The sequence below is a fragment of the Lissotriton helveticus genome, chromosome 2_1 (genome assembly GCF_964261635.1).
Source record: "Lissotriton helveticus chromosome 2_1, aLisHel1.1, whole genome shotgun sequence".
In the NCBI taxonomy this organism is placed as follows: Eukaryota; Metazoa; Chordata; class Amphibia; order Caudata; family Salamandridae; genus Lissotriton; species Lissotriton helveticus.
The window spans coordinates 782,262,020-782,281,872 of NC_136059.1; the positions used below are offsets into that span (position 1 = coordinate 782,262,020).

The window sequence follows — 19,853 nt, forward strand, 5'->3', positions numbered from 1 at the left end:
GGGGTACAAAGTCATAAACCTCTTTTGAAAGTGTTATTGCCAGGAGGCATGAGTAAATGCTCTGCCAGACTTGCCAGGTTAGTGGCTCAGTTACAAGAATACTATTACAAAGTAGAGCACATTCAAGGATGGAGAAACATCCAAGCGGACTCTTTTTCCAGACTATCTCTGGAATGGCAAAAAGTGGATGGGCCCTCTGTCTTGGCTAAGGAGAGTGATGGTGCAGTGGCAGCAGTCCAGGATGTTTTAAGTGCTAGAGGTGCCCATGCTATCACAAAGTAAGAATGGATTAAGAGAAATGGAATCAGATCTTACCCTAAGGGAGGTGAAGAATTTGGTGATGCAAGGAAGCAGGAGAGAGAGTACTGTCTCTTGGGGTTAGGCCTTACGTAAAACTCTTGGATGAGTTGTCTGTGGTTGGTGATGTTGTGATAATGAGAGGTGAACATTTTGTTCATCCCCAAGGATTGAGGAGTAAACTTATTGAGATAGCACGAGGTGCATTTGGGACAAACCAGAAACAAGAAAAGATTACGTGTAGATTGGTAGGTTACGCGGTGCAGTATGTGCAAAGAAAGTGAAAAACATTTTAAAGTAGGGGCGTACTCAGATGTAGGGCACATAGTGGACCCAGTGAAGCCGTTGCATACCATCTGCATAAGTTGTATTGGTCCAGTGTATGAGTTGAGGGAAGATTGTAGATTTGCCATGGTGGGTGTGGATGTGTACACCAATTGGCTAATTGGGAAATTTATGAAAAAGGTTACCACCAGAGCAACTGTAAGCACGTTGAAGGAGATTTGGTATGAGGAAGGTGTGCCATCTGTGATCATTACAGATAATGGCACGCAACTTTCCTCTCAAGAGACGCACAAATTTCTGGAGGCTTCTGAAGTTCAGCACAACTGAACCTCTCTTTACAATCCCCAAGGGCAGGGCATGGTCAAAAGGTCCATGCAAATGGCGTTAGTTAGCGGAAGAGATGTTGGCATTTTGGTTTCTGAGATGGTATGGACCTATCGCACATGTGTACATGGGGAGACGGGTAAAATACCCTTTGAATTGATGCGTGGGAGAACACCAACTACAAAGTTGGTTCCCCCGTGGATAAAAGAAATAGTTCATGGGATAGATCATCAGGTGCCTGTTCAGGATAGACTTGCTCTGTGTATTTGTTGAGGTGATTGGATAAAACTGAGGAGTGGTAGGTGTGGGGGTGGCCTTTCTAAGTTTAGAGGTCCGTTCAGGGTAGCACAGGCTTTACGTTATGTAGTGGTGTTAGAGAATGGTGAGAGAAGGAACTATAGGAGGGTGGCGTTGTATCAAAAAAAGGGGAGTTGTGATGCAGTTGTGGAAAACAACACTCAGCATTCTATTAGTTGAATGAGATGAGGAAATGATCCTTCCCTACCTAATGAGCTGGGGCGCTAGTGCATCCCCTTTGGATAGGGGAGATACCAATGACAATGGGGGGTCACGATGACACCATGGTGGAGAGAATTAGAGGTAGGAGAGATAGCCACCTTCCAGGGTATCTTGGTGATTATGTTCTTACTTAAAATCCAGTTCTTACCTGCACTTCCAGGTTATTGTTTGGATTTTCCAATTTTTCATGCTTATGTTTCATGTGTTATTTAACTATTTATGTTTGTTTACTTGTAACATTTTTATCAATTTGGTTGTAATAAGGAAAGTAGATGTGTTATACTTGTCTAGCCCTTGTATGAGGGAGGAATGCGGAATCCGGTGTTAGGTTCCAGATTCCTGGGAGCGTGGTGTAGTTCCAGTAAAGTCAGTTGAGGCTTGGCAGAGGAATAACTACCGGATGTTGCAAGGGGAAAACCTATGAAGTGATTAAAGCATATTCACCATCTTACCTGCAGTGCTGTCTCTTCTTCATCAACCCGCTTCAAGATGAACCATGGAATTGTTCCTGGATTGGGAATAACTAATACTCCCAAATACATTAATGGAAATCAGTTTAATTAAACAGAGTAACAAGCGTTGCCTCGCCTTTATGGAAGGTTGCTTTCAGAAGTGTAATCCACTATCAGATATGGTAAATTATGGACACAAGACGTTTCAAACTGTTGTTGGTGCTCCAAGCGGACCAGTGGGTTCTTCAGCACCAGAATACTAGTGATGCTGTACAGGTGTTTTACAAAATTCAAGCTTATTTTTTATTCACTGTTCAAGACCAATCCGGATATTTAAATATATCTTCTCTATCCCAGGTGCCAGAGATACTGGGCACCCTTTAATAGGATTGGGGTCAATATGTGGATGAATTTTGGACACATGCATCAAATGTATCTAAGTCTGACTGTGATTTTGACTAGGAAGAAACATTTGTGCACCTCAAGCCGCACTGATTAAGGAATGATAATTTCACAGTGGTATGTCTTACTCTCTTGTTAAATCAGTATTGTAGTTCAAAGAAAGAGAAATCATTTGGATTTGTGAACGGATACAGTAAGTCATGCACACAGCTCCACTTCACAAAACATTTTGTGGGAACAAGCCAACTGACAGCTGCAAAAAGATGAATTTAGAAATGAAATCGAAAATCTGTATTCATTCAGGATGTGAGGAATATTCTAAGCCCAAATTTAATTTGCAATGAAAAATCTACAGGTATGGCAGATTTTCTGCTTCGGTAATTATTGCGTTAGGGAGGGGATTACAGATATTCAAAAAGCAGCTGCGGTGCGTCCATTGGGGCGTAGGGGCGTAGCGATGCGCGAATAACACTTTAGGCATAGACAAGGGGCCGGGGGTGAGGCTTCAGCCGGGCCGGGTTTACAAGGCTGCCCAGGGCGAGTACACAGTGTGCCCCCCTAGCCAATCCTGGTGCTGCATGCAGCGCCAGGATTGGCTGGTCCACCGCGCATCCAATAATGGATGTTACGCGGTGGACCAGCCAATCCTGGCTGTGGATGTAGCACCAGGATTGGCTAGGGGGGCACGGCGTGGGTGGGAGGCGATTCGTATCATATATATGCCGTTTTTCGAAAGGGCGGGATCTGTGCAATGTACAACAGTTTATCTCTGCAGAAATATTGAGTACGGCTAGACGCTGTTAAGGCCTAACAACGATGCTGTGCATTCAGGGATTCATACGGTGAGAGGGTGTTCATTGCATCAATGCACGCTAATGGCGAGTCCATCGGGCTGCATGTTGTGGGCCCTCATGTAAAATCGAAGTTTGTGTGTACACGTGTGCACATACAGTAAGCGAGCCAGTGGTGCGTGTGCATAACCTGCCTGACGGACAGCCTCGGGAGAGGCTATGGGAAACCTGAGAGACTGCCACCCTACCTGAAGAGGGTGCCCGGATCTCGGGTTTCACGCGCTCACATGACATCAGCAACAGCTGCCCGCCCCGGGTAATTAGACATGGACACCAGCCGGACTCAGTGCAGCCGCCGCCGGCCTGGGACGGGGCTGAACTTTTAACGCTGTTGCCAGGGAAGTCTCCAATGGAGCTGTAAAGGTAGGAATATTCGTTATTATATTATTTTTATATATTATTATAGGGATCTGTAGTGCTCTGAGGACTTCTGAGAAGGCGCTTCCATTGGCATGGAATACTTGGCATTCAACTCAACGTAGCTGTTCAGACTGCTCTGATAAGGCTGGCTGTATGTGCTGCTCAATTAAAGAGCATTTCTGAATTTGTGCAGAAATAAAATCGTGTGCTGTTGGTGTATAAAGAGTGTGGTAATGTTGGGGGCGGTGGTTATGTATCAAATTCATCAACAGTCAGCTACAGTATGCCAGCGGCAGCAGAAAAACAGACTGAAGCAGTTAGTCTGCGCAGATAATTAACATGGCTGTCATTGGACTACAGCCCATGCTAGGCAGGCAGATGTATGCACTGTAAACCACACAGGCCCCCGCCACAGGTGTACGGAAATGACGGACAGTGTGCGGGGCAAGAAGGGAGGGAGGACTGAGGTGCGGTGGTATGTAGGGGGAGAGCAGGTGAGCCAAAAGTTGGCGTGGGAATGTTTGCAGCTGGAAGGGTGAAAGCCCACTAGGGAGGGAAAGCGTTGGGAAAAGTAAGTACACGGGGTTGGGGTGAAAGATAATTTGTTAAACAATATAGGTGTGAAGCAGAATGGGTCGTGTGGAAGTTTTGTAAAGCGATAGAGGCGCTGCGAGTGAGGGCAGTGTTGTGAGGAGGCAGGAAACCATATTGTGAGGATTCGCTGTTGTATAATGTTGTTTTCAGCAGCCTGGCAGTGGTAGCAGAGCTGCGTGACTTCACCAGAGCGCCTAGTTTGAAGCCCTTCGAGGTGTAGCGTTGCCAATTTTTTCTAGGACTTATTTCAAGTTCTTCAGAGGTTAGGGGTCTGTCGACTGTCTCTAGAACCAAACCCCCTGCTTTGGTAATTCTGACAGAAAAATGCAAGCCTCCGAGTTGGTTTTTGCATCGCAGCAGTTTATTTTGTGAATTTTGGTTTCCGTTTCTGGGATTAGTCCCCACCTGCGATTATTTGCATGCCAGTATTTTATTACTCAAATGACATCCTGCCGTTTGTGCGTAGAGATTAAACACACATTGCTAGCAAAAGTAAGTGAGCTATAATAAGTCACATGCAAAGCGTATAATCAGTGTTAAATATGTCTCTCTCAACTGAGGCTATGCATTTACTCATAAGCTTCTCTTCCCAAGGTGAGAAGTGCGATCGGGCAAAAAACGATGCCACTCTTTGCAAACAAAATGAATAAATAAACTATTACAAAAAAGATGTATTTTTACTGAAGCTCCTATGACTATGGCTAAAAATGTGCTTTTCCGCTGAAGGAATTGAATTAAATGTTTGAAAGATGAATTGGCAAAGCTAATGGCTCTCTCACGTGAAAAACCATTGACATTGCCAAGGGGTTTTTAAATAGCTCCCTTAAATGTGCAGACAACCAACTTGAATTGGGAACGTGACGTGTTAAAATATTACAAATGCATTTCTAGATTGCCACGCGGGTGTTTAGGCGTGCACAGCGTTATCTTTGAGTGCCTTCTATTTTAAGAAACCTAATTGATTTGGACGGCAGAAAGCAGGTGTTCAGTATGGAGAGCACATGCGGAGGGCAGAGAGTGAATGAGAAGGGTGTGACGCGTAGGGGGTAGATGTGGATAGACGTGTATGGACATGGTGTGCAAAGTGTGGTGTGCTGAGCAGGCTTTGCCAACACATGAAGAGACAGCAGTTTCAAGGAAAAGAACTAAGAGCGCCAAGATGGAGAGTCAGTGGATGTTCAGTAGATTCTGACATGTATCTTTTTCACTTTCTAAAGCTGCAGCCATTTTTAATTGAAGTAAGAGGCTATATGTTTTTAATTCGACTGCGGATTTCTGTATTGCCTTTCCATTTCTCCCTACAATTCTTGTTAAAGGGGTTCTAGGTATAGAATTGGGGTGGATGAGGTGTGCACCTTCACTCTCCATCCAGACTTCCCTGCAGATGTGATCAACTCTCTGACGTGCCCCTGAACTGTGCATTGAAAAAGCCACCTGTAGTTAGTGTGTTTTACAGCTGTATTAGTCCGAGATTTTCAAATTGTTTTGTAATATCCTTTATCAAGTGTGGTTTTTAACTTTTACTTTCTCGGTCGGTCCCAACTTCTGACTAATGTTCATAATTCTCTTTTTGAAGGAGTGTTAAGCAAGTGGAAATGTATACGTTTAATGGGGAGCTCATTGTTGGTGCCATTTCTTTGTTGCTGAAACATGTTCATTTTGCGATTGTAGTTCAGCTATGATGCTATGTGGGTATGAAGGCCCGATTTAAACTGCACCTGTGCTGTTCAATTCCACTTAATCTGACACATCCTCCAGGGTCACAGCGTGCATTGGAGTGCCTGCAGGCAGCTGATGTTGATTCTCTCTGTGCACCTCTGCCATTCCCCAGGTTCTCAACAAGTCAATGTCAACAGATATTTTTGTGTATCCAGGTGGACACTTGTTTCTCCCATACAAGATCTTTAATAACTATATGTTCTTGGTTTTGGATTGGTCCGAGTAGGGTTTTGGCTGGTAAGTTGCTACTCACACCCTAGAAGTGAGACAACAGTGCAATTAGTAAGTTATGGCTTATTTTAAAGATGTCAGATTATTCCATTCAGGCTGCCCATTATCATCAGATCTAAGGTGTTCAGTCCATGAGGAGAACACACCTCACTGCCTTATGTTATTCTGTCTGAAGTAAGAGGACATGGAAAGAGGTACTGTCATTTCCACCTCATTATCTGTAAAGGAGCACAGATGTGTCCCTAGAGGTTTCATCTCACAAAATAATTGGCAACTGAAGTGGACAAACATTTATTTACGGGATAGATACATTTCCGTTTCTTCTAAAATCACATTGTGAAGGAGTGCCTGCCCATCTCCACCCTTCACTGCTATCAGCAGTTTGTACCACGCCACATGCAGGTGATCAGTAGCTTCAGGGCGCTTGTGACTGGCTGAACAATAGATGGGGTGAACGTGATAACATGACTGAGGCAGGTGTACTAAGGCTGTTTCCCAACTGCTGTGCAACTTCTTCTACTCTTAGAGCTGAGATTTTCATGAAAGTCTTATAGTCTGAATTCAGCAGCGTAATAGGACAGAATGTATGAAGCTCTGTGGTTATACTGAATAAGCAGCTACCTATGTTATGCCATCTATTAATGTAATAACTGCACTTTCACAATTGCTTTATTAACCTTCCTGCTTTCTCAAATTTGCTTGAAAATGCACGATTTTTCTTTTTTTTCAAAATTTTCTTGGGGGGGGGGTTATCCCCACAAACCCCCCTTTAGGGGTTCGGGCTCGCTTGCTGCGCTCGCTCGCAACGGTGATGTATGCAAATCACTTTGCGCCCCACCACTTTAAAATCTCACCCACCGCCCCTGTCAAAAAGGTGCCTACTGTGAATGTGGAGAATAACCCAAAACGTGTACTTTTTTGGGAATTAATCAACATCCCCAATGCCTTTCACACACCATTTACAAAAGATATGAAACTTGAATGCTGAAAAGCTCCAGTACGCATGTAAATTAGATGTAAACTTTGTCCTCCATACCCTCTTTTGTGGGTTCTGGGCATTGACTAAAGCTTTCCTTAAACATAGAAAACTATTATTGTGTTAAAAAAGTAAAGTGCAGTGCTGAACATTTGGAGGAGTAAGTCAGAATGAGTACATTTGGAAATGTATGGCTCACACAGATTTACGAAACTTTACAAAAAAGTAAGAAATATATGAAAATCATAGGCAGAAATCTAAAATGCATACATTTACTCCTTTTTTTGCAAATTTAGGGCCATATTAGCAAGAACATCGTTAAAATTATCACCGTTTTAGCAGCAGGAAACTGCCGCTAAAGCAGCGATAATGGGCTTTCTAATATGAGTTATAGAATTCCAATAGAAGCCCAGGTTAGATGTGCAGGACATCTAATTAAAATGGGCGGAGTAGTACCTCCGGAATTTAAAAAAGCGATAGTTGTTAGCTTCGTGAAAAAAGGCAAACCGTCCAATAATTTGAATTCTTACCGTGCAATCAGTTTACTGAATACTGATTATAAAATCTTTATGAAGATCTGGGCTCTGCGTCTGACTCCCGCAGCTAATGAAGTAATTCATGAGGATCAAACTGGGTTTATTGCGAGTCGAATGATGCCAACTAATACTCGCTTTTTGAATCAAGCTCTGGATTATTTTAATGTAAATAATACCCCTGCCTGTATTGTGATGGTAGACGCAGACAAAGCCTTTGATTTAGTTAAATGGGATTCATTATTTTATGCACTTTTTAGGTTTGGGTTTCCCTTGTCTGTGAGAACTATAATTAAAAATATTTATCAGGGGGCACAGGCTCAGATTATAGTTAATGGGGATCAAGTAGGCTTAATAATGATAAATCGGGGAACTAGGCAAGGCTGCCCCTTATCACCTCTTTTGTTTACTTTTTTTATTGAACCCCTTGCGATTAGAATACGCACGAATAGCAATATTAAAGCCCCTATTGAAGGGATGGCAAAACTAAAACTTTTTGCAGATGATGCCATTTTATATTTAGATCCTGAAAAATTAAATAAATAGTCTACTATGGTGGAATTTTGGAAATTTGAACAAATAGGGGGTTATAAAATAAATCCTTCTAAAACAGAAATTTTAATGTTACATTCCGGGTTGGGATGTCTCCCAGAAGAATTAAAATACCAGGCAATGAAATCTGATCCTATCAGATATTTGGGAATATATGTCACAGCTCATTATAGGGATTTATTTAGGAATAATTATGAAATCACCAGTATGAAGATCCAAAATCTCCTGAATAAATGGTACAATCTTCCTCTGACATTGATAGGACGAGTGGCACTAATTAAGATGTCTATTTTACCGCTTTTGATTTTTTTGTTTACTAATATTCCGGTTAAAGTTAATGTTAGTTATTTTAAACTAATTGATGCTATGATTAGAGTTTTTCAGTGGAACAGAAAGACTGCTAGAGTGAGGCTCCCGATTTCGCAATTAGATACCAAGTTGGTTGGGCTCGCACACCCAAATTTTCGATTATATTATGAAGCAGCATTATTTGACTATATAGCATGTCTGTTGTCTAAGCCTTATCAGGCAGATAATTTTTTCATCAGCAAGATGATCCAGGAAGCTGGATCTCAACTCACGACTTTTTTAAGGACTTCGTAATTTCCCCCAAAAACTCGTTATAAGACAGTGGTAGGATTTTCAAATCGTTTACGTATGGTTTTTAAACAAAAAGATTTCTCTGTTTTTTTGTGTTAAAATTAACCGAGTGTCGTGATTTAGGATTATATATTCACTCTGCTCAATTGAAAAAATGGAATGACTTTGGTTTAGGGGTTCTGAGTCAACTAGGCATCCATGGCAGGGTGATTACTTGGCAGGAAGCTCAAGCTAGATACATGGGGCCAAATAAAATGTTCTTTTTTGAATTTCTTCAAATTATTAATTTTTTTTAAAAGTATAATTGTATTTCTTGCATTCCTCCTGGTAAAATTGCTTCCGCACTATATAATGCAAGATTAACTGGAGTGGGTAACTGGTATAGTTTACTAAACCAGCAGGATGAATCTCCTTTGGTACTGAAGATGTTGGAGACAGTTGAGGTGCATACACAATGTGTTTTTTCGTATCAGGAATGGCAAAAGATCTCGTCTTTAGGTAACAAGGATCTGAGAGCAGCTAATTATAAAAGGAAGGCTTTTTTTGCTAACTGGATGGTATATTATACTCCAGAAGCTCTAAATAAAATGTATCCAGAAGGGCGGAACAGCTGTTTTCGCTGCAGAATTTTGGCAGCAGGAGGATGGCGACATATTTTTTTCTCTTGTCCTAAGCTTCAAGTTTTTTGGGAACAAATATTTGTGTATTTCAGTACCGCGATAAGGAAAACTTATAAACCTTCTCCAGAAGCAGTCATGTTTGGTATAGGCAGCAAGGAGGTGATACTCTCTGAATTTCAGGGGCGCTTTCTTGTCATTGCGATGTTAGTTGCTCGTTCATTGATCTTGCAAAACTGGAGAACAATGATAATACCTACGTTTGGGAAACAGATGAGTAAAATGCAACATACAAGTGTTTTGAAGAGGCTTATGCTAAGCGGGTGGGGGCAACAAAGAAATTTGCAAGGGTTTGGGATCACTTTTGCTGATTGACTAAATTTTTGTTTATCTTATGTGTTTAAATTAAGATGGGATGTGTTTTCAATGTAAAATATTTTGTTTCTTTTTTTTATTTTTATAATGTGCAAATATTAGATGTTTCCTTATGGTACTACTCAATAAGAAACTAAAAAAAAAAAGCATATTAGCAAGCCCATTATCGCCGTTTTAGCGGCAGATGCCTGCCGCTAAAACTGCGATAATTTTAACGAGGTTCTTACTAATATGCCCCATAGTCATTGCGACTAAGGATGTGAGCATATTGTAATGGATTTAAATATGATTATGCTTTGTAAGGGAAAAATAAAATACAGCAACGACGGAGGCAGAGAATCATCTTAGCCAGGTCTAGTGGTTTAGTGCACTAATGTGTCCACTGTGGGGGCCTGTGTTTGTTCTCATTGTCATACGTTCAAATCCGGGTGGGTCCACTTAGCCTTTCATCCTTCTGAGGTCGATAAAATTAGCACAGTTGGGTAACAATAAAAATCTGTTATTCATCAGCAATATAGCCTTGGGTGAACGTGTGCTTACAAATTTATATTATGTAGCACTTTTTGCACTGACAAAAGATGAGAATGATATTTCAACTCACAAAACTGTCAAAATCAATGATGTATTTATTTTACATAATGTGATTACATTTGTCATGAATTGAACAAAAACCTCTAAAGCCATAATAAATTAAATAAGTGCTGGTTTAGAGGGAACATGCAGTACTGGTATTGTCTTACATAAAAGACAAAAGAGGTCCTCCCCACAGACACACACAATATTGCCTCTTGAGTGGTATATCCTGGGTGGAGAAGAAAACGATGTGTACTCCGCAGATTTTGTAATATCCTTGTTACCTTGACATCTGCATCCTGGATTTAAACAATCACATGCCCCATAATGCCACGAGTGACCTAATAAGAGGCTGAAGATACAATCTTTTGTATAAATCACCAGAACACAACATTACCAGGCCCTCATACATACAGTGCTCATTACATATTTATGCATTTATTGATGTGGACCCATGAGCGCGCGCACACACACACATATGCAAACGTTTGTGCATTGGTGCAAAGTCGAGGCTCTAATTTCTGTAGTGATGACGTAGAGGCTTGCAATGATTGTCACAGTGCATCTTCAGTCCACACCGACGTCATTATAATTGTGAAAAGGGGAGGATTTCACTCCTTGTCTGCAGGCCGCAGTCACGGAAACAGAAATATGGGATGTTCAACAGAGCAAGGAGTGTGTCAGTTATCTGTAGGCTTGAAAGAAAGGGGGGAGGTACTGGTGGAGGAGAATACGGTCCACTAATATGGTTGAAGTGCATTCCAATGGCGCTTTCTTGTAGTGGACTCTCAAATCCACAGATCTTCCTCCATCGCTCACACACACACACACACACACACACACAAATCTAAACACAGATACAAACATCATCCCGCTCAGCTATCTACTTTCTTCTCTTTGTCACACATGCAGACACACAAAGATATGTTCGTTCTCTCTCGTCCCTTCATTCCTCTCTCACACACAAACACACACACATGGTCCCTCTCATAAACTCTCTTCTGTCTCCACTCTCCTCTCCATGTCACTCACTCACACCACGCACATACACAAACACAAGCTCCCTTGTATACTCCTCTCTCCAACACACACATACATACATGCTCCCTCTCTGTAGCACCATCTTTCTCTTTCTCTCTTGCTACACTTAGCACCGATCACATTCGGCCCTCAATGCCTGAGAGCAAAAAGCACACTCATCTACTATGCTAATTCAAATTAGTCAACCACGACTTGCACCACATTACATGTCTGGTCCCTGGTAATTGGGAATAACGTCCTGTCTGTGCATTTTATTACCCATGAGAGGGTCCACAACTAGAGAATTGATGCAGATCAGACCTAGAGCATTAAAATACCGCTCATAGTATCTTCTGACAAGGTACACCATTTGCTGCTATGGAAAATAATTAACTTTAACCAGAGAATCTGAATAAATGCCCAAAAGATAAAAAGAAAAACGAACATCAGAACCATGCGTTCGTTACATCTTGCTAATTAATTATTCCATATTTACTTGGTCAGAAAGTATGACGTGCAAGAAGGGAGTCCCGAGGTTACACAAACGCACTTCTAACAAACAGTTACATCAATTTTTTAAAACAGAAAAAAACGTGAACCGCCTATTTTGCATAAAAATGCAAGGTGAAACGTGATGCTTTGCACGCAGCTATCCTGGCTGATGAGGGCTGAAAGCCCGAAACCGGTCCTAGGATGCTTGTTTCCAGTCCAGGGAGGACCTGGCCTGGCAGTTCGGGCTGGACTGTTCCCATGGGGCACAGGATCAAGACGGATTTGCATATGGCTGGGTCCAAACTGGAATGGCATGGTGAGCAAAAAAACGATGGATTTAGGCCCAGATCTCTGCACTGGGATAAATGTATGACATTGTTCTGCATTCTGTCCATCAATTGTTCTTTATGCTTTGCACGCAAAACTGTCTCTCATTTGGGTAGAGCACCATGGAGTATTACTAATTTAAAAACTAATAACACAAAAAGGTGATTTCAAATAGCGTCCCTGCATCAGGGGGTTCGATAGAGATTTGGGTCACAGTTTTAATAAACAGTAAATTGCACTCAAAAGTACAGCTGGCCACGAGTGCTTACATGGGCAGCAAACCCAGAGGACATCCCATCCAGGGTGAACAAAACACACGTGTATCATAAAAGTAGGCCTGTGGCTAGGACAAAATTAAGGGATTAGATAAACTACGGTGTGTTCAAAAAAATAGTGCAGGAGTGTTAATCTGGGTTTCGATGCTTGTGACATTTCTCTGGCCCTACGAATGTGTAAAGTTTGTTCCAGTGAGGTAAAACTCCAGAAGTAAACTAAACATCAAACGATAGTCACATGCTAGAATGTGGAGTGTTAATGTGGGATCAAGAATGTTGTGCTCAAAATATTCAACTTAACTTTAGATTGGAAACAGGACGTCTTGTTGATATTTTAAAAATCACTGCTTTTGGTTCATTTCAGTTGCAGTGTGAAGTGAATGCTTCAAGAAAAGAGAAGATTTGGGGTGGGTGGTGCAGGTGACGGTAAACATATGCACTATTGATGCTAAAGGCCCAACTTTAATCCAGTTGACCACCTCTGGCAAAACTGATTGAGACAAAAAAAAACAACGGAGCCACCGGCTAACCTGGAAATGTGGAAAGTCCAGGCCTGTGTTAGTTATCCTGCTTTTTGTAAACAACTGACATTAAATAGTGGAGTTGAAGGAAATGTGGGTAAGTGTACAAACTTGACTATGTCCTGTCATTTTGTACCAATTGTAATAAGTGTGATCAAGCTGAATGTACCTTTTGACGGTTTTCAGCTCTAGTGTAAACGTCATATGTGGACAGATTTTTTTAGAATAAAAATAAACAGGAATCTTTGTTGTCAGTTAACAAGGCTGTTCAAAGTGCATGGAGAAGACATCCCTGTAAATGCGGCGTGTGTACTGGAGTGTAACGGAGAAGAGCACACACAAATGTGATAGATGGGAAGGACAAGCTGGCAAGGCATTGCAATAAATGATGGACCTTCTGTTTTGGAAATATCACAAGGAGTCTTGTAAAGCCAATAAGAGTTGGCGCATTTCTTTATATTCTGTAGTATAGAAAGTGTAGCACAGTAACTGTGACTACACAACTAAGTCCATTTAGTGTGGGCTTGTTTCGGGGAAAAGCTTGTGCAAAATGACTCTAATAGTCTCTTGGTAGCACTTCGGTATCATCTCTTGTCTCTGAAACATCTGGAAGTAAGGAGATACTTAAGTTTATCAGTTCGAAAAGTTATGCATTTACGACCTGAATTATACCAGTATGGCGGGGGTCGATGACACCCCCAGTGAAATACAGGTTAATCTAGGCAGGGAATTGTTATTCATTGCTCCAGGAGTGCTTTACAAACACAATCTGACAGAAAACTCCTCAGAATGTATGTCGTTGCTGTTTTATGCATATTATATAGTGCAGTAAGATAGTGATCTTGAAAAAAATAATGAATCTCAAACTAAAGCAGGTTTCCCAAGGAAATGAAAACTTTCATGATTCTGATGGCTGCATCGTTTTAGATGCATTGCTATCAATAAATAAACACGGATGGCATGTCCATTTGACAAAAAATAAATACAAGGTGTTAAAAAAAATCTACCATTGTCCTTTAAAGGAACTCATTTTCTTTCATTCTGTTCTCTTCCCTCTAAGCCCTTTATTCTTCTCGTCCCTTCTCTACGTAACCATTTCTTTCTATTTGCTCCTCTTCCGTTCCGTAGTCGTTTCTTTATTTCCTTGCCCTTTACTTTATTTTTTCTTCCTATCCTTTCCCTTTTCCCTGAGCTGTGGGCTGAGTCTGTAGGGTTGCTGTAAGAAACATGTGTTGTGATAACTGAGAATATGATACTAAAATGGAATTAGATGCTTCAGAGTTGCATCACAACTCAAGACAATCTCTAAAGACAAGCCTTCAATGTATGCAATGAATAACCCCACTAGGGGGTGCAATGCAGCACCTTCCATTTTAGAAACAAAAATAGGTTATTTGATTGTGAGCAAAATGTGTTAAAATTCTGTGAGAAGAAAGTGACCTTCGTTCTCCAATGCAACTCGAGAAATATGAACTTGATCATAGAAAATGTTAACAAAAATAAAAACATAAATTACAAACGGATTAAATAAACATTAAAATAACCTAGGTTCTCCAAAATACGATCATTAAAAAAACCTGGAATGACCACGATTTTCACAATACATTGGCATGCCGCAAATATTTAGGAGATTCTGATTTGCAATGAGTTTCATCTAGATTTAGCCTCATTGCTTACATTTCCATATATTATGTTTTGAGAATGCCTTTTCACAGACAATCCCTCAATAAATTCAGATTGAATGCTGCACACATTTTCCTAGCTACTATAAAATATAATTGCATATGAAATGATAGACCGTTTAAATTATACTACATATACCACATAAGCTGCCTCCAGGGCAGAAGATGTGGGCTTTGACATCACTGGTTGTCAAAAACTATCAGGGCATCTTTGTAGATGGAAAACCACCCAGACTCTGTCAATGAAGGCAAGAGTTAGTCAGATGTCTTCTTTAACAGTTAACATTCAACACAGCTAATCACAACCTAGCTTCTGGGTAAGAGATTACACAAAATAGTTACTTTCATATTAGCTTCACACTTTGGGTGAAATATTAGTTGTCGTGTGTAAACTAAGTATCTTTTGTGTTCAGCAATGTTCAGCATATACCGTCAACAGCATACACTCCAGCTGAGAGCAGGTAGATCTGTTTACCAGCAGCGTGAAGGAATGATCATAGAAAGTTCAACTTTCTGCATCTGCTAATACAAAAATATCATCTGTTACACACTTGTTTTCTGTGGAAATATTTTCGAATTCCACAAAAATAGGGGCAAGAGAGGACACTGATGGCTTCCTAGTTCCCTGTGCCCAAACTCCTTTAAGCTGCATCTGACTACTGGTAGGCAGTCCTGCAGATGGCAGCAGTCAGAAATGCAGCCTGGTGTTGAGTTATGTCTTCAAACCCTTTCGTAGGTCGCAGAAGAAACTGACGAGAGAACTGGCCATAGCAGAATCGACGGCAGACTGAGGCAACATCCCGCGTAGGTCAGTCTGAATGTAACCTGTGAGTAGACTTTGATCTGGATTGCTTACTAGTGGCACGCAGAACCAACCACAAGGATGATTGTATCCACGCACACAGTTAGGTTGCACAGTGCCGTATTCCACACTAATACCTGCAAAAAGAAAAACATGTATTACATTTAGATACTAAAAGAGAGGTGCTATTGGAAAGGTAGATCATGAACCAAAGAATATGCATACATGAATTTCATTAAAAACAATAGATCAATGCATGCATGGAAAATGGTTATCATATGATAGAGAAAAGGGGTTGAGATATCTTTCTATCAATGTGAGCTGAACCCATGTATCTTGAATGTGATCATCAATAAAATGTAGAATAGTAGAGATATGCATTTATTCAGTTTCTGTAATGCTTCCTCTCCCCTAGGGCTTCTAATGGCCTCAAACAGGGATCTGCATTATTAGGATTGTACAAATGATGAACGTAAATTAGGCACAGACCTAAAACTCCACCTATGCATTATTAAAAGCACCTTTTTGACTCGGGCAATTTATAAACCAAGTATATTTCTTATTTGTGGCCAACTCCCAGGCAATACATTTAATTTTAATTTTATTTTTGTTAAAATGAATCCTTGCATTAAAGAGATTATTTTCTATTTCTTCAAGAGGTTTTACACTTTTTCATGAAATTAATGCATACAAAACAGGAGGGCATGTAAATACACCTCTATATGGATAGCATCAATCAAGAAACACAAATCTGCACCAAATTGTGTCATATATAGAAAATGGACTTCATTTTCCACACCAACAGACCTGACGTATGGGCCACCATCTTTAATTCAACCCTCCCCGTCTCCAAAACCACCTTTACTGATCACAACCGCAAACTAACAATCGCCCCCCTGAATCATCTATCCCTGACAGGAGACATCTCCATCACCATTTATAGGAACGGCACCATTCTAATCCAGGCGAAAGAGGAGAACCTAGAGTTCTTCGACTCTCTCTTCCCCACACTTAAGATGGCTACCACCCATTACCCACTCAAAACTCCCCCCGCCCAACCTTCCGGCTCCGCTCAAACTCTCATTCTCCAGAACTCGCCACCCCAGCGTCCTTCCACTACTCTACCTAGTCCCTCCTCCACCCAGCTGCTACCGACAGCCCTAGCCCCCCATTCCTCACAACTCCCGCCCCCCGCCCGTCACACCCAACCTCCCCCCACTCAGCCCCCCTCGCTCCCCCTAAGGACCCTCAACTCACCCCTCCCCAGCCCCCGTAATTCCCCTACTCTCAGTCCTACGCCCGTATTGATCCGCGCCAGCGTCCCCCCCGTCCCTATCCCTCCAGCCTGTCAATATCTCGTCCTCACCAGACCCAGCTCCCCCTTTCTCCCTAGCCTCACCCCCCCCATTGCTCCCAATCTCATCCCCAAAGGACCCCAACCCTCCTACTCCCTAGCCCACAAAGTTCCACTAACTCCCAGCCTCCCCCCCCCTCGTGATCCTAGACCATTCCCTAGCTCCAGAAGCACCACCCGCCCTCTGCCTCCACCCCTCAATGACCCCAGACCCCTCATCTACACCATCGCTCAATCCACCCCCGCCGATCCCCACTACCCTCGTTCACATTGTTCCCTCTAACGAAGTGAACACGCACCCCCTTTTGGACAGTAATCCACCTCACCCTTTAACCCTCCCACAACTGATACATAGACCTGACAACCCCATTACTCAACCACCTAACCCGCCATCCCTCTCTCCTCTAGCTCTCACTTCCCCCTCCTCTGAAGCTATCTCCCTCCCCCGAAGGGTCCACAACTCCCCACCCTTAACAGCCCTCTCACAACCAAACACTAATCCAGATCCTGCCACCTCCCATCCTTTTATTCCTCCCACTGGAAACTCGCCCATAAGCCCCTCACACCCAGGACCCAGTTCCACTGATCCTCCCCTCCACCCCTCACTCGAGATAGCGCACCGCCTCGACCTTGTTGAAGCACAGATCTCGACCCTGATCCTAGGACTGAAGGAAACACTTTCTGCCCTCGGGAATCTCCAGCTACCTCCCTCCCCCTCCGCCCCACTCCACATCCCCCCGCCTCCCCCATTGGAGTGACTATCCCCGCACCGTCCAGGCTCATACTCTCCCTGGTTCCCTGCCCCCGCTCACGAAAGTCCCGACGAAGTCGCGAGCAGTCATTCCCAGCAGAAACTTAACCTCCCTCTCCCCTCTTGAAGTGAGCGCACTCGTCGCTTCATACTCCCCCCGAACCAGCCTGCCCTGGCCCCTCCCGTGATTTCGACCCTCTCCTCCTCGATCCAAGTCATCACCGGAGTAGGTAGGGACCTGCCCACCAGTAGAACCGTCAGACCCCCTCTTTATCTGTCCCCCATTCCCAGAGCCATCCCTGACAATTTGAAAGCAAAAGAAGTCCCCTCCCACTTGAATTGCATGCTTATCAACAGCCGGTCCGCAGTCAAACATGCAACGGAAATAGCTGAATCCATCCTCTCCCATGACCTGGATGTAGCCTTCATAACTGAAACGTGGCTTAACTCCCTATCCCACCCCATTCTGGATATGCTGGTGCCTCCCGGCTTCTCAATTATCCGCAAAGACAGGCCCATTCACAAAGGTGGCGGCATAGCGATCATCTACAAAAGCAACCTCGCAGTCTCTGAAGCTCCCTCCTACCTGCACAGCTCCTTCGAATGCCTGTCGGTAAACATCAAATCTCACGGTAATAGCTCTCGTCAGTGCCATCTCCTCTACCATCCCCCAGGCAATTCCAACGAATTTAAAGCTCAGTTATCGGATCTGATCACCCAATCCGCACTTAATGGCGACGACAATCTAATTATGGGCGACCTCAACCTAAGATGGAACGACCACAAAAACCCGCTGATCCAATCTCTCAACACCCTTCTACAAGACAACGATTTGGTCCAATATTGCTCAGAAGAAACACATTACAGAGGAGCGACCCTGGATGCCATCATTGCGAACAAAACTGCAGTCTCGATTGACTACATCATCCCGGTGGACTGGTCAGACCACCACATCATTTTATTTCATATCATCCAGCCGGCCGTATCACTCCCACCCACTCAAGCCCCCCCAAAATGGGTCAGGAACACCTCCAGAGTTCCCCGAGACAAGCTTGAGGAAGGACTCAGCACTCTCCTCCCGAATACGGCGGAGCACCTCTCCACCTCGGAACTCACCGCGCTCTACCATTCCAATCTAGAGCTTGTCCTAGATCAGCTGGCACCTCTGAAACTAAAAAAATCCAGAAGCATCCCCTCCAGATCATGGTTCTCTACTGACATTAATGAGGAAAGAAGACACCTCAGATCCTTGGAAAGAACCTGGAGAAACAACCCCTCTGCCATGCATCGGGACCAACTGAAGGCAGCCCGCAAAATCTACTATACTCACATCAAAAGTAAGAAGACTTCCTTCTTCAGTTCTGCATTAGACAATGCCAGAAACGCCCCAAGGAACTCTTCGACATCATTAGAAACCAAACCTCCATTCCCAAGGCAGCCAACGTAGCTGCCTCCAAAACCCAATGCGACAACTTCGCAAGCTTCTTCAATGAAAAAATCGCCAAAATCGATCGCTCCTTCATACAGGGCCCTGCAATCATCCACATCCCCCCAGTAACCTCATCTTTCCGCTGGTCTTCTTTCCAGCCGGTCGAGGCTGAAATGATAAGCAATCTTATCGATGCAGCGAAACCCTCCTCTCACTCTCTCGATCTACTGCCCTCGAGACTGACCAAGGACCTGAAGCTCACCCTAGCCCCAATCTGGGGCAAGATCATCAATAGCTCCTTAAGCGAGGGCCTCATCCCTGACTGCCTTAAACTAGGACAAGTCACCCCTCTGCTAAAAAAACCTGGCCTTGATCTCACAGACATGAACAACTTCAGACCGGTCTCGAATCTGCCGTTCCTAGCCAAAATTCTGGAAAGATGTGTGCTGTCACAATTAAACAAACACTTAGAGAATTCTAACCTACTGGATCCTCTCCAATCAGGGTTCAGAAAGGGCTGCAGTACGGAATCCGCTATCCTAAATGTCCTTGATGACTTGCACATGTCACTCGACTCCAACCAATGTAGCCTCCTCATTCTCCTTGACCTCTCGGCTGCATTTGACACAGTTGATCACTCCCTCCTACTGAATGTCCTTCGAGAAAGAGCGGGCATCGACAACACAGTCCTAAAATGGTTCGCCTCCTTTCTTAACAACCGCTCTCAAAGAATAAAGATCAACAGTTTCGAGTCAGACCCCCTCCCCATCAACAGAGGTGTTCCCCAAGGATCAGTACTCTCCCCGCAACTTTTCAACATCTACATGGAACCCCTCACCTCTCTCCTAAGGAACTCTAACATCCCCTTCCACCTGTATGCGGATGACACTCAACTCTACTTGGAAACCACCTCGATCGCCGACATTCACAGACTTAATGC

General features: G+C 43.1%; 1 protein-coding gene across 2 annotated transcripts in view; it reads right to left on the minus strand.

The window, feature by feature from the left end:
- Positions 1-10,295: 10,295 nt before the first annotated feature.
- The window catches only part of STARD4 (StAR related lipid transfer domain containing 4), a 198,844-nt gene continuing 189,286 nt past the window's right edge, over positions 10,296-19,853 (minus strand). For both annotated transcript variants that reach the window (XM_078675495.1, XM_078675496.1), the window contains one exon: positions 10,296-15,516. In XM_078675495.1, the coding sequence (XP_078531621.1) occupies positions 15,290-15,516 (227 nt within the window). In that variant the 3' untranslated portion in view covers positions 10,296-15,289. The remainder of the gene's footprint in view (positions 15,517-19,853) is intronic.